General features: G+C 42.0%; 1 protein-coding gene across 3 annotated transcripts in view; it reads left to right on the forward strand.

Moving 5' to 3' along the window:
- tet1 (tet methylcytosine dioxygenase 1) overlaps positions 1-14,001 on the forward strand; it is a 33,665-nt gene extending 19,664 nt beyond the window's left edge. For 2 of the 3 annotated variants that reach the window (XM_077581443.1, XM_077581445.1), the window contains 10 exons: positions 2,127-4,251; positions 4,919-5,009; positions 6,794-6,887; positions 7,022-7,230; positions 7,704-7,854; positions 8,084-8,173; positions 8,341-8,478; positions 8,692-8,868; positions 8,963-9,110; positions 9,975-14,001. In XM_077581443.1, the coding sequence (XP_077437569.1) occupies positions 2,127-4,251; positions 4,919-5,009; positions 6,794-6,887; positions 7,022-7,230; positions 7,704-7,854; positions 8,084-8,173; positions 8,341-8,478; positions 8,692-8,868; positions 8,963-9,110; positions 9,975-10,837 (4,086 nt within the window). In that variant the 3' untranslated portion in view covers positions 10,838-14,001. Of the gene's footprint in view, positions 1-2,126; positions 4,252-4,918; positions 5,010-6,793; positions 6,888-7,021; positions 7,231-7,703; positions 7,855-8,083; positions 8,174-8,340; positions 8,479-8,691; positions 8,869-8,962; positions 9,111-9,285 lie in introns of all 3 variants that reach the window. The other variant, XM_077581444.1, reaches the window with a different exon arrangement.
- The last annotated feature ends 197 nt before the right edge of the window (positions 14,002-14,198 follow it).

The following is a 14,198-nucleotide window of genomic DNA, read 5'->3' on the forward strand; positions in this document are numbered from 1 at the left end:
AGTATAATAATCCAGATATAAATGAACTCTCTGAGCTTTGGTTCCCGTCCTGTGTCCTGCTTTTTATGTATTTTCCTAAAAGAGTAAAATGAGCCGAAATGTGTGCTTTTTTTCTACCTACGATCATACGTGGGAACCCACCCACGCACACACACACACTCAACCGACCTCTTCCTTTGATTAAACTCGGACCTATTGTTGTCCATTTCAGGATGTCTCTGAGTTTTTGTTGCAGATCAAACCCAGAGTCAGTTTTGGATTTATCATTCAAGGCAAACTAAGGTAAACAGTAAGAAATAAATAGTGTTTGATCATCTGAAGAATTAGAGGTTGAACACTTTTGAAAATAAGTTTTGCTCTCAAAAAATGATTAAATTGTTCGAAGAATAATGATAGTAATGGCAATAAAGGCCCTTTGCACTGCATACTTGCACCCTATACACTCTACAGCAACGGTCAGTTGCCTCATTGGGGTCTGGTGATACTGATGATTATACTTGATGAATCTGTTAGACACTGATAGAGTTTGTGGGGCGTTTCTTCTGTGTAAAAAGAGGAGAGAAACCATGCTGCCCCATGAGATCTCATGTTGCAATCCTCTCACACACTGAAAAAAACCCCTAATACCTTATTTTTCAGTTGACAGCACACAGTGTGATTTTCCTAACTACATAAACAAAATGAACTATTTTTTCATATTGAATCTGAGTTTTATGTTTTGAATTGATCTACTGAAGCAAATTAAGACTTCCATAATATTCTAATCACCTGCATATACAGGATTCACAGGAACCAGGAATCCAGCATAACACATAACTATCCTGTGTCAACACATCAAGACATCAACTGGCAGAGGCGTGTGTCACTTCCTTACACAATTGTTTATACAAATAAAGATCTCCTACTTCAAACAGACCGTTGGTCCTTTCTATAGTTAAGTAGATAAACATCCTTGGGCACTGTATGTTGAAATACGGTAATAACACCCTGCATCGAAACTGTGGACCCTTTGATATTTGCAGAAGTACTAAGACTTTGTAATTAGGAGTACAGATAGAGAGTTGCAAAATTACAAGTACTCATTCAACTCATGTACATAATTAAAAGGGGGAAAAAGTACAGACTGAAATGTACTGAAGTGTAGCGAGTATAAAACTGAATTTTTACTTTCACATATATTTACAATAATTGTTTTCATAATTTGGCACAGTGAAAAGAAAAGAAAATTGTACAAAAACTTGTTTCTCTCTTGTATTAACTTAGTGCTCAGAATGAGAAGGGGAAAAAATAACGTTACATATCGTTGTTGTTTTTTTTTCATACCATGAGCTTAAAGCTTAGCTAGTGCCACTCTAATTTTTATACTATCAAAAAAAAAGGTGCACCCATGGTTTTGCTAATATTGTAAATTGAGTAGCAAAAAAAAGGCTAAATTAACTAATGATATAGACTGAAAAATATATTGTAATTGTATTTTTTTTTCCAGATTAGATGTTGAATTTTCTGGATGTCAAAAGCTGGTGTTTTAAAGCTGGCACAGGACGCAACAAATCATTCTTTTAGCCGACAAGATCAAAAAATGATCTTCGGTCTGTTGATGTGGTCGTTAATGCTCACCGGTTCACATTCCTAAATTCTGTTCCTGTTTGTGGTAAATCCCCAAAAACTCAGTCAATCAAGATCTCAACTGCGGTTTCACTTTAGCTCCCTATTTTGTCTTTTTTTTTTTACATCAAGGTTGGAAAAAGTAACAAGCCCATTTTGACAATGGTGCAGAGTACAGATATGTTTTCAGATAAAAACACTGTGAAAACCCACTGAGCAGTGAGCGCACTCACACTCGAAACACACTTTTGGAAGTGATGCAATCCTGAATCTTGCTCCACGCTAATCATTAAGTCATGAGTCTTTGTCTGGCAAAACTCTTGAGCTGAGCCCCCATTGAATCCTTGAGCATGAGTGTTTTGTTGCCTCATGGTTGGATTTTTTGTTTGCCACAATATTTTCAAACTGTCTTGATGGTGGAGGACGATGAGAGGCGGTTGTGTTGTGTGACCGATGTTGAGTCATGCATACCACCACACCACACTGAGTCACCACTTTCTTATTTTCTCCTTCTGTCGCAGGTGGTTCCAGAAAGTGTGTCGTTCAATGGCAAAGGGGAGGCACAGTTGGATGTCACCCACACGGCGGCAGAGGAGGACGAAGAGGAGGAAGGCCACATACGACATACAAAAACTCCTCCAGTCACCAACTCGCTTCGCCACAACCTGGAAATCGGCAGCCGGCCGGCACTTATTCAGCGAGAGCTCGGGCTGCAGCTGAGCAACACTGCACTTCACCGACATGTACGCCCTTCTGTGAATTTCCAAAACGGAGCCTCCGAAAACCCGACTATACCAAACGGTGCTAATGTGACCGCCGGGTGTCACGCTGCTCTGAAGTCTGCATATCACAGGGCTACGATGGCCTCCGAGCCTCAACGGAGCATAATCGCCAGCATCCCCTCTCTGAACGGACCCAAGGCTTCCCCGTATGACACGTCGGGCCCGCTCAAGAGGATCAAACTGGAGGAGGATGAAGAAGCAATCACCGCGCATTTTAACAACAAAAATGATGTCTGCGAAGACCCTCTGTCCACGTTGGCGGCAGTGGTGTGTCTTTCCGTCACGGAGAGGCGTGGGTTAGAGGAGAAACTCTTCAGCTCACGTCCTTCCACTCTTCGGTGCATCAAAACGGAACCACCAGATATGCACTTAATCAAAAAAGAGTCCGAGGACTTTAGGAATGACTTGCGTCGCACTCAGGGGAGCCTACTGAGGACTCCCCAGACTATCAAAAGTGAACCGCCTTCAAATGACCTGTTACCGAGTGTGCAGTCTTTGGCAGAGAAGAGGAATCTTAGTTTTGACCAGGCTATCGCCATTGAGGCCTTAACTCAATTGGCAGCTATACCTCAACGCACCCCAATGTTCATTAAAGCCGAACGAAAGTGTGAACCTCAAGTTTCTGTGGTCACGCCGCAAGGAACCTTTACGCAAGAAGCCAAACCCACAGCGGCATTCTGCTACAACAAAGTCTCGGTCATTAGCTCACCAGTTCACCAGACATCAGTGATACGCCCGCCTGTGGCCAGACAAGGCAACGTCATCCAGCGTTGCCAGAGCGCGAGGCCCACTGACATCTCCGGAGACGATAACGGGGCACCCTGCAGGAGGACGTACCAAAGTTTTGGTTCCCGTATCATCAAGTCAGAATATGACAACTTGGATCCCAGCAGCGTGAAGCTCGGTAAAGACCACGAGCGGCACTTTTGGGAGAACCGGGAGAGACCGAAGATGGCGAGAAACCGAGATGAGGAGGAAGTAGCTGCCCAATTGGCCGACCTGGCCTTCATCATCCAGTCCCGACAGAACCAGCTGTCCGAGGGAAATCATATGAAGGGAACCCCCGTTTCAGCCATTAAATACAACTACCACTCACAGTTATCCCCCAGTCAGAAAAAGACCCCTGTAAAGAAAGCTAAAACAACTCCTTCAAAGCCTAGGAAGAAGAAGATCAACGAGGGACCACAGGAAGGAATCAACCGTAGAACCCCTCTCTCAAAACGCTTGGCAAATGGAGATGCTTCCCATCGAAGCAGAGGAAAGAAAACCCCCGTGCCTGGCAAATCAGGTCTCCACCATAGGAGGAATCTGTTTCTTCCTCAGGCTCAGATTGACCTGAAGAGATATCTGGCTGAAGCCCAGGAGGAAGCAAGACAACTCATCCATCACAGTACGCATACTCACCACTACAGGACCAACCAGAGCCTCGGCCCAGAGAACCAGCTGTTGTCTTATCTGCACAATCCACTCCACCACCACAATCCTGCTACAGGACCAGGGCAGGAAAGGTGTTTGCTAACTCAGGTAGCGCAGCCCTACAAAGGGCTGCCGCACGGTGCTGATGCCGGGGCGGCTCACTTCGGCCACGCCGCCTACCCTGGTCCCGCCAACGGCCTCTCGGGTGCTCGGCAGTCCCCGCCTCCAAGCCAGCAGAGCTACTACAAGCTGGAGAGATCGGGACTTGTCACTGTCTTGTCTACGTCTACTGATGGAGACGCAGGCCACTCGGCGGAGTCGACTCCATCCAAGCACAGCGTCAACAGCTTCATGGAGTCGCCCATGGCTTTTCTGGACACCCCGACAAAGAATCTGCTCAACACGCCCTCCAAAAAGCTGTCTGATCTTCCTAGCTGTCAATGTGTGGGTGAGTTGATGTTAGCTGAGATTTGAACTTTTAGTTCACGCGTTAGTTCTACTTCTTGGTTGACTTGTGACCATGTTGAACCCCTAGTTGCTCCTGATGCTGCGTCATCAGTAGGTGAATATAAATACTTTGAGTAACTTGTAGCGCTTCTACTGATTAAACACAAATGTCAAGCAGAACGGTGGAGTTCTCGGTTTGAATCTTACCTGCGGCCCTCTTCTGTATAAAAACTGAATTGCAAGTGTGAATGTGAGTGTGAATGGTTGTTTTTGTATATGGGCCCTTTATTGGATCTTCTTGTCCAAAGTCAGATGGGACAGGCTCCAGCTCATCCACATCCCTTAGCACTATACAATTTGACCTGGATACAAATGCCATTAAAAAAAGAAGTTAAATAATTAATATTCTATTGAATAAATTAAAATTCCATTAAATGGTATTCAATAATTAAGGTAATCAATTATTTAACATTTGGAATTAAGATTATGTTTACAATAAATTCGGTCATATTTTAATTATTTTTTTAATTGCTTTTCTATTGGTTCACTTTTGTCATAAGCAACCCTTTGCAAAATTCTTCTCATAACATTGTCATGGTCATAATACCACGGTGTGCTCTACTGTCAATATGTTTTTTCTAATGGATTTTTTTCCCCCACCACCATAGACCAAATCATTGAAAAGGAAGAAGGTCCTTACTACACTCACCTTGGAGCAGGACCCAGTGTTGCAGCAGTGAGGGAACTGATGGAGATGAGGTAGAGTACCTCCATTTGCTACTACTGTACTAGTACGGTGCTCTTTGTCGTCGCTAGTAGGACAAGGCAATTCTGGCACCAGTTGACACCTGCAATCAGTACTTGTAGTGAAGCGCTAGATTTTTTAAAAGAGTAAAACTTTATAATGTCACTGACTCACTAGTAGTACTTGCAGCACGCGGTTGTCAACTAGTATACTGGTTTTTTTTTTTCACTAGTAGCATGTAGTTGATTAAAGGCGTGGTGGACTTTGTGGAAAGTTGTTTGAGCATGTATGTGATTGATATCAAGTTACTACAATAGAAGAAAAATTAGGGCGCTAGTAGAATGACTGGTTGCTCCACTTATTCAATATCCTTGATATGGAGTTCAAGGCATGTGCACTAGTATGCACTTTGTAATCACTAGTAAGACAATTCATGGCAATTGGGCAGTTATATGAACATTTAATCACAGAATGCTAGTTTTCATTTATAATTTAATAAGATGTTTAATAAATACTATAACAGCCTGCCATAAAGCCTTTTAAGCATTTATTTACAGCGTGCTAGTTTCATTCATAATTCATTGCGCTAGTAGGATATCAAATACAGGCTCAAACAGCTTGCTACAGAATATTACGACTACTGCAACTACTACTACTACTACTACTGTGATAGTTGTTATTATTTAGCTGGTTGTGTGTGTGTGTGGGTTCACCACCGTACATGCTGAGCGTGTCAAGTTCGGGCTTGGTGGAATGCAGCGAGGTCACCGCCAAGGAGCCCTGCCATTAAAAGGAAACACGCTCAGCATGTGCACCTGACACACACATTCGACACCACACACACACACACACATGACATGTTGAGACAGGAAAACCGTGATGTAACCGACATGAGAGACTGTGTATAACAGCAGCCTCCATTAGGTTAGGAGTGTCAAACATGTTTTTATTTAGGTCACGTCGTAGTTATTGGTTCCCCTCGGGGGACCGTTTACAGTAAACAGCGAAAATACATCAATGTATAACGGCGGCACAGAAGATGAGTTTGTTTTGTTCCACACCTATTTAATATATAGCGCAGGAAAATAATAAGAGGACACTGCAAAATTGTCCGTTTCTTAGATTTCGTTATTAATAGGTATAGTGGTGCCTTGAGGTAAGAGTTTAATTCATTGTGCGACCACGGTCATAAATTAAATCACTTGAATCTCAAATCATCTTTCCCCAATATAATGAAAGCAAATATCAATCATCCGTTCCAGCCTCTAACCAAAAAACAAACAAAAAATTTTTTTAATTTGTTTTTAATAAAGGACATGGTACTCTATAATATTGTGCTTTGTAAAAGCATATAATAATAATTAAATATAATTTAATTAATCAAACCACCTGGCCACTTGAGGGCAGTATAATACAGTCACATAGACACAAAGAAAGAAGAGTTTCACAACTACTGTATGTGACTCAGTAAGATGCGGTAATATTAGTCGTTTTTCCACAAAGGATAAAGAACATACTGTATGTCAGTGAGTATTGTTATGCAATCTCTGTTGCATAAAGGGTTATTGTGTCCAGTGGCTTTTTTGGTCTCTTAATTGTTTTCAGATCAGGCATTCCGAGTGGGAACCATAATAATCAACCACATCACATAATTTCCCCTGCAGTTTGTTTGTGAGGTTTATATGGATATTTTTGTCAAATAATTTACAGGATGGATCTGGCCCACGGGCCTTGAGTTTGGCAATTAAGTGTACCTAATGAAATGTCACTATCTCTTGTGCATATTTGTGTGTTGCAGATATGGCGCCAAGGGAAATGCAGTGCGGTTGGAAGTTGTTGTCTACACTGGAAAAGAAGGAAAGAGCTCCCAGGGATGTCCAATTGCTAAATGGGTATGTGACAATCGCATGTAAAAACATATATTTATGCAGAGAGTGTGTATACATGTGAATATAAAGTATGTGTGTATATATATCTCCCATAATGTCCCAATAATGGCAGTCGTGTGTGTACAATGACGTGACAGGTGATCCGGAGAGGCAGCGAGGAGGAGAAGCTGCTGTGTTTAGTGCGGCAAAGGCCGGGGCACCACTGTGAAACGGCCGTGCTGGTCATCCTCATCCTGGCCTGGGAGGGAATCCCGCGGGCGGTGGCGGACCACCTGTACCAGGAGCTCACAGACACCCTTTTCAAATATGGCTCGCCTACCAGCCGACGCTGCGCCCTCAATGAAGAGTAAGTGCTTATGCTAAGTTTACACCGTATAAGAAAGGATTTTGCCCGTTATTTTCCATAGTCAAGTCTTATTAAGTTTTGTTGAGGTCTATTGTGTTATTCATGACGGGCCTTGGGGCTGTTGAGTCCTGGATTCTCAAAGGTGTATTACGTTTTTTAGCACGGAGCCCAGTGTGTTCCCTCCTGGCCCATCACGTTCTGATGGACGTCTGACACATTTTTCATATTCTGTCAAAGCTTTCGACAGATAAAACATGGACACCGGGCAGTTTTGAAACTTGTTTGTGGCCATGGATTTTTTTTTACACTTAAAAATCTTACTGGACATCCACGGCAATCACAGTTATGTTTGCCAATTCCAACCCTCCGCGTTGTCTCACATCTATCCAGTTTTTCCGTCGGTGGTCTGAACCGTAATTGCCGTGACCTCTGGGAACTTAATGTGAACGTGGCTACCTCTTTCCCGTCCACAGTCGGACCTGCGCCTGTCAGGGGTTGGACCCGGATACCTGCGGTGCGTCCTTCTCCTTCGGCTGCTCGTGGAGTATGTACTTCAATGGCTGCAAGTTTGCCCGTAGCAAAGTGCCACGCAAATTCCGCCTGCTTGGTGACTACCCGGAGCAGGTAAGAGATTGTTGTCAGGTCACGATAATCATCACCAAAATGATCTCGATTATCGCTACTATCCTGATATTCATTTCACAGATAAACGCACTGCAAGCAGTTTCATTTGAACCAGCAATGCTATGCACTTTTTGGACGTTACAACTTCAATGTTATCAAAGTTTTTACACCAAGTACCCCGTAAAAAAAATACTTGGAGATTTTACCATCTCATCTTTATGACTTTTAGGAGGAGAAGATAGAGAAAAACCTCCAGAGTCTTGCCACTGACCTTGCACCACTGTACAAGTGCCTCGCTCCTGAAGCCTTCCAGAACCAGGTATGAAACACAAAACTCTTGTTTAACATTTTTCTACCCAGTATTTACTCTTCATTAACCCTCAGAATTTCCATAGACTTGGGATCAACTACACTACGATTTATATTCATCGATAAATCACATTCATCGCACCATTCAAACCAAATGTTCCTGTATCTCATCTCTAGGTGGAACAAGAGGAGAAAGGTGACTCCTGCCGGCTAGGCTGTAGGGAGGGACGTCCTTTTTCGGGAGTTACGGCTTGCGTGGACTTTTGTGCGCACGCTCACAAGGACAACCACAACATGAATAACGGCAGCACTGTGGTAAGCGTCTCCACTCCCCAACTTCAAGGTGGCTGTGTGCCACACAAATTGTTTCATTGTTCATTAGATACTGAAGTAGTTTATTTTGAAAACAAAGTCTGTGGTGAAAAAAAAAGGTTGGGCACCGTTGTGGTACAGTTTGCTTCAAGTTCAACCCATTCCAAAGCTAATTTTTCTGCTTGTTTTTTTCTTGTTGTTTTTTTTCCAATCTAGGTTTGCACTTTAACAAAGGAAGATAACCGCGCGGTTCGGAACATACCGGGAGACGAGCAGCTCCACGTTCTTCCGCTCTACAAGATCTCCAACAGGGATGAGTTTGGTCGTGTTGAAGGGCAGTGGGCCAAGATCCAAACCGGTGCCCTCCAGGTTTTGTCATCCTTCCCGAGAGAGGTAAGCAGATATTGAATTCCCTAATGGCCACGGCACCAATAATGCAATGAAATATGAATATAAACCTTATTTTTGTTTGGTTTTTTTTGGTCAGGTGCGTCTGCTAGCTGAGCCGGTGAAATCAGCTCGCAAGATGAGGCAAGAAGCTCGTTTGAAAGCTCAAGCTGAGAAGCTGGAGAAAAAGCTCGGCTTGAGCCCTCTCACTCCTGCTAAAGTAAAACGAGAAACCCCCACCAAAGGCGGTAAGTCCAAATCTTTGTTCAAGTTACATACTGCTTTCAATGCGTACCCAACTCTAACCCTGAATGTAAAACATAAACCTGGCTGTCGGTGAGTCACTTGGATGTTTTTATCCATGATGTGTGTTTTTTTTAATAATAGGATTTCAAATGTTAACGTTATCCTCCTGGCCTGCAGGCAATTCCTGATGAGAATGAGGCAGGTCCTAGTCAGTCAAGTGAGGATCTACCAGGAGTGTCAGCCACAGTAGAAAAGGACTGCATGAGGAAGGAGAGACAGGAAGTGACACAGTGAGAAGATGACATGATGAGGACATATACAAGCCAAATCGTACATAAGGGCTTTAGAAAAAAAACAACTGTGTACTGTAGGTATTGTGCCAAAAATAGCATCTTTAAGAGACGTTTACACAACAAGCACCTTAGTAAAAAAAAAAAAAAACACAGCCATAACTATAAATAGGTTGCTATGAAACGTTCCTTTTGAGCTACATGCCAACTGCGATGCTAAGCTAATGTCCATGCTTTGTATTGCTTTGATGGGACAGTCCCCTCTGCCAACATGACCGCCACATTGACACACTTTTTAGCCTGCTCCAGCCTACTGTAAGTTTGTTTATCTATGACAAGAGAGCAGCGCAAAGCCGGACAACACATGACCAATGTGTCTGCTGAATGACAAATTGCGGCCAATTGTGGCAAATTCTGGAACTGATAAACTTTCAAACGTACTGTATAAATGAGTTTTCGAGTGGACTGGACTATTTGTTGAGTCTGGAGTTCGAGGTTTCACTGTAGTTAGAAACAAATCATGAAAATGATTTTCTAGTGTCTTTAAATCCACCCATTTTTTGGTTTTCAAAACAGAGCAACAAGCCCTTTACAACAAACTATCGCCTCGCCCCGCCAGCGTGGACCGTTGCCAGGCCAGCACTTACAGTCAAAGCACCAGCAACTACCACCAACAGAGGGACCTCGTGCCCCCCAACAACCACCACCACCCGCCCGGCTTCCCGTTCGGACCCAACCACTCGAACCCGTCGTATCAGACCACCAACGACGCGATGAACGGTTACCCGGGCGACTACCCCTGTACTTTTAAATGTGAGCCCGGCGAGACGCATTCTCCCCCACGGAGACCCTCGACCAGCGGGAGCGCCCCTCCATCCTCCTCCTTCTCCCCTCGACCTACCTCTGAGGGCCTCTACAGCAGGCTAAACGGACTCCACGGGTTCGAGGAGGAAGTGAAGCAGGAGGAGGTGTGGTCGGACAGCGAGCACAACTTCTTGGACCACGACATCGGCGGCGTGGCGGTGGCGCCGTCGCACGGCTCCATCCTCATCGAGTGTGCGCGGCGGGAGCTGCACGCCACCACGCCCATCCTCAAACCCGACCGCCGCCACCCCACGCGCATCTCCCTGGTCTTCTACCAGCACAAGTCCCTCAACGAGCCGGGCCACGGGATGGCCATGTGGGACGCCAAGATGGCCAAGAGGGAGCGGGAGAGGGAGGAAGAGGAGGAGGAGCAGAGATTGAGGATGGAGGATGGCGGGAGAGGAGGAGGAGGCGGAGGGGAGAAGGAGGAAGGGGCAGGGCTGGACGGGGCGGACGCGTGGAAGGCCAGGGACGTCCCCACGCGGCAAACGTGGACGCTACCGAGGGATGGGGTCATCACCGTGTCCCCTTACGCCCTCACACAAGTGACCGGTCCTTACAACAGCTGGACTTAGTCAACACACACACACACACACACACACACACACACTGTGCTTATTTATGCCTTACCTCAATCAACTTGAGACTGCTTCTCTTGTTTTTTTTCTACCTGGTTTTAATCATGCTCTTCTGATCCCAGTCAATGGAAAGCCGCTTTAGTATTTATTCAATACCCTTGATATTAAGCGTACGCTTCTTTGACATACGAGGACAACTTTGGCATACTAGTAGGACAACTAACTGTGCACTAGTTGACATCCTCATTCTATTAGGAAAGCTGTTTGAGCATTTATTCATCATCCAGGACATCTACAGTAGCTTAAGTTCCATGTACTAGTATGCCACACCAGTAGGACAACTGCATGCTACAAGTGAGGCAAAAGTGTGCACTAGTTGACATCTGTGAACAACCTATAAACTACCAGTAAAGCACTTGATGTTAACTACTAGAATTGTATGTCACTAGTACCATACAATTATCAGCTAGAGCACAGTTTTACTGTGTACTGTGTAGCGTGCCTGATTTTTCCTACCAGTGAGGACAAAGAGTGTACTAGTACACAGACCTTTAAGATGGATTTCAAGGATATCAGATAAAGACTGAATCAGCTTTTTTGAAAGCTGTTTGAGCATTTATTCTATATCAATTATATCCATCTTAAGGTCTATACTAGTACCCTATTTGGTATAGTAGAAAAACGTTGACATACTGTTACTAGTGAGGCAAAATGGTCACTAGATCACATCTGCGTGCGACTACATGGAAAGCCATTTCAGCATTTGTTCAATATCCTTGATATCCACATGTACTAGTATGCACTTAGTCTTACTCATAAAAAAAAAACACTGCACTAGTAGAATGACTATCTTTCTAGTAGTCTTTTCCCCACTGCTACTAACACTTTTTGGCCTACTAGTAGGATACCGTTTGAGAATTTATTTGGTATTCTTGACATCCATCTAGGTACATGTTGCTACTAGTATGCTCTTTGTCTTCACTAGTAAGACAATTGAGCACACTAATAGAACAACTGTGTTTTTTCCCCCACTGCTAGTGCCACAAAAGAAATGATTTGGATATCAAGGATATCAAATAAAAATCTTTCCATACTAGTAGCGCATAGATGTCAACTAGTGCACTGTTTTGTCTCACTATAAACATGTTGTTATGTTACTAGTATGCCAAAGGTGTCCAACTAGTATGCAGAAATGTCATACAGTCATGGAAGGCAGTAGTAGATTTTTTTTTTTTACTAAGACAGAGTTGTTCTACTAGTGCACTAAATTGTCTTACTAGTTTACTGGTAGAAGATAAAACATAGTAACTAGTAAGACAGTCATTCTAGGTTCTTGAATAAATACTCAAAAGTATTTTGAGGCTTTCCCCCCCTTTTTTGTTAACTGTGAGTTTTATGTTTATAAAAGAGATGGTGCTTTGAAGCATTTTTAAAAAGTTTTTTAAAACTGGTTTTATATATACAGTATACAGTATATATGTATACACACATGAACAAAAAAAAACGTAATTATTTATTTCTTATCATTTTTATTTAATTCCTGGTGTTAAGCCTGTTTACTGCAAGAGTTCTATGATAACCTGTTGCATCAGAATTAGAATGACAGTGGTACCTTGCTTTTGTTTCTAGTTAAGTGCCATTCTCACTGTTCACACACTATATCATGCATAAAGTAATTTTTACTACGGATGATCTCATGTAGCATAACCGCTTCACACATCTGCTCCCCCGGTTTCTGTTGTTAATGAAAGAAAGGATTTGTTGTCTGGAAGGTTGCTAAGAAGCACTTTGTTTCATTTTCTCTCAAGCTTCACTTGAAACTTTGTCCCAAATGTTAGGCCTAATTATGTATGTACAGATAGGGATTTTTATATATATATTACAGTTTTATTTTACAATATTGTTGCTTTTTTTTTTTTAAACACTTAGCATTCAGAGCAATTATGATTTATGTCAACAAAGTGCTTATCATGAGTGGCACTTATTTTATGTATGTTCACTTTCTTGGAAAATTGGAATTATCGGAGTTGAGATGATAGGATTTTGCAACTTTTTCTGACTCCCTGTACATTTTATTGGTGCTTGTTAAAACCTCAATTTGTCACATATGCCAACAATTGCCAGTTTGTACTGTATTTACAAAAAAAAAAATAAAATGTAAACAAGGTGCAAACATACCGATTTCCACCATATTAACCGATTTTTGTTGGGGAAAGAAACACTTGTCATGACACCATCATTCATTTAAGCAGCTTTAGACAATTTCATGCTTCCTTCACAGCATCTGTCAAAATAAGGTAATTTGATTTGATTTAAAAACTTGAAATGTAATTTTAAGGACTCTTGAAAGAAATATCTGCACAAATGTCACACGACTGGTGACGTAACTTCTTCTTGGTGCTAATGGGATAAGTTAGTTTACTGACTCAACTTGGTTTTATACTTAATACGGATGGTGCTCTTTTAAAAATGAAAAGTAAATGTATTGGAGTCTATACAAAGGTTTTGATGCTGTTGTGAAACACATTTGATCATGATGTATTTTTAAAGTTAAATGCAAACCATAGTCCAGTTCCAATGTCTTCCGGAACAACACACAATGAAATGAATGTAAGCATGTTTGAAATCAGTTGATTTACAGGAAACTCCATTAAAAAAAAAAAAAAAAAAACATTGACGCCTTCTTAAAATAATCTTCCAGATTTTTCAAGAAACAAAAAAATTAACCATTTGCATCATGAGGAGATGATTTAGGCATTAAAACAAAAATTGCAAAAAAATATAAATATATTTTTAATTATTTTAAGAGGGTGACGATGTTTCAATGTATTGTATCAGTCCACATTACAAAATTACATTGATTTTTATTTTCATTAACCACAAGCTATCACCAGCGTTAAAAACCTGGGGGGGATTTTTTTTTTTTTACTAGTTAAAATGTTGTGTAAATATGTATGTGAACTATATTGTTTTTACTGTACTGTGTGTAGACGATGGATGCTCTTGCTTATTTTGCAACAGAATTATGTGGCTAACATCAAAAACAAAAAAAGATTATATCCATTTTAGACTTAAGAGGAGACTAAATTTTGCATTTCTTTTATGGATGTCTGATCATTTTGGGATTGTGAAATAAAGTCATATTTATATTTTGGACTCAATTATAATATTCTGTTTATGGTTTGTTATTTACATTTATGGGCTACTATATATTACACTGTTGGCCCTGCTTTTAGTTAATTTAGTAAGCTGCAGTTTTATAGTAAACTCAAGGCTAATGTTTATTCCCACAACACGATGCCGTGCTTGATTAATGTACTACATTAACATTTGACTCACTGTTGTGGAATTTAGACTT

The sequence above is a fragment of the Vanacampus margaritifer genome, chromosome 12 (genome assembly GCF_051991255.1).
Source record: "Vanacampus margaritifer isolate UIUO_Vmar chromosome 12, RoL_Vmar_1.0, whole genome shotgun sequence".
Classification (NCBI taxonomy): Eukaryota; Metazoa; Chordata; class Actinopteri; order Syngnathiformes; family Syngnathidae; genus Vanacampus; species Vanacampus margaritifer.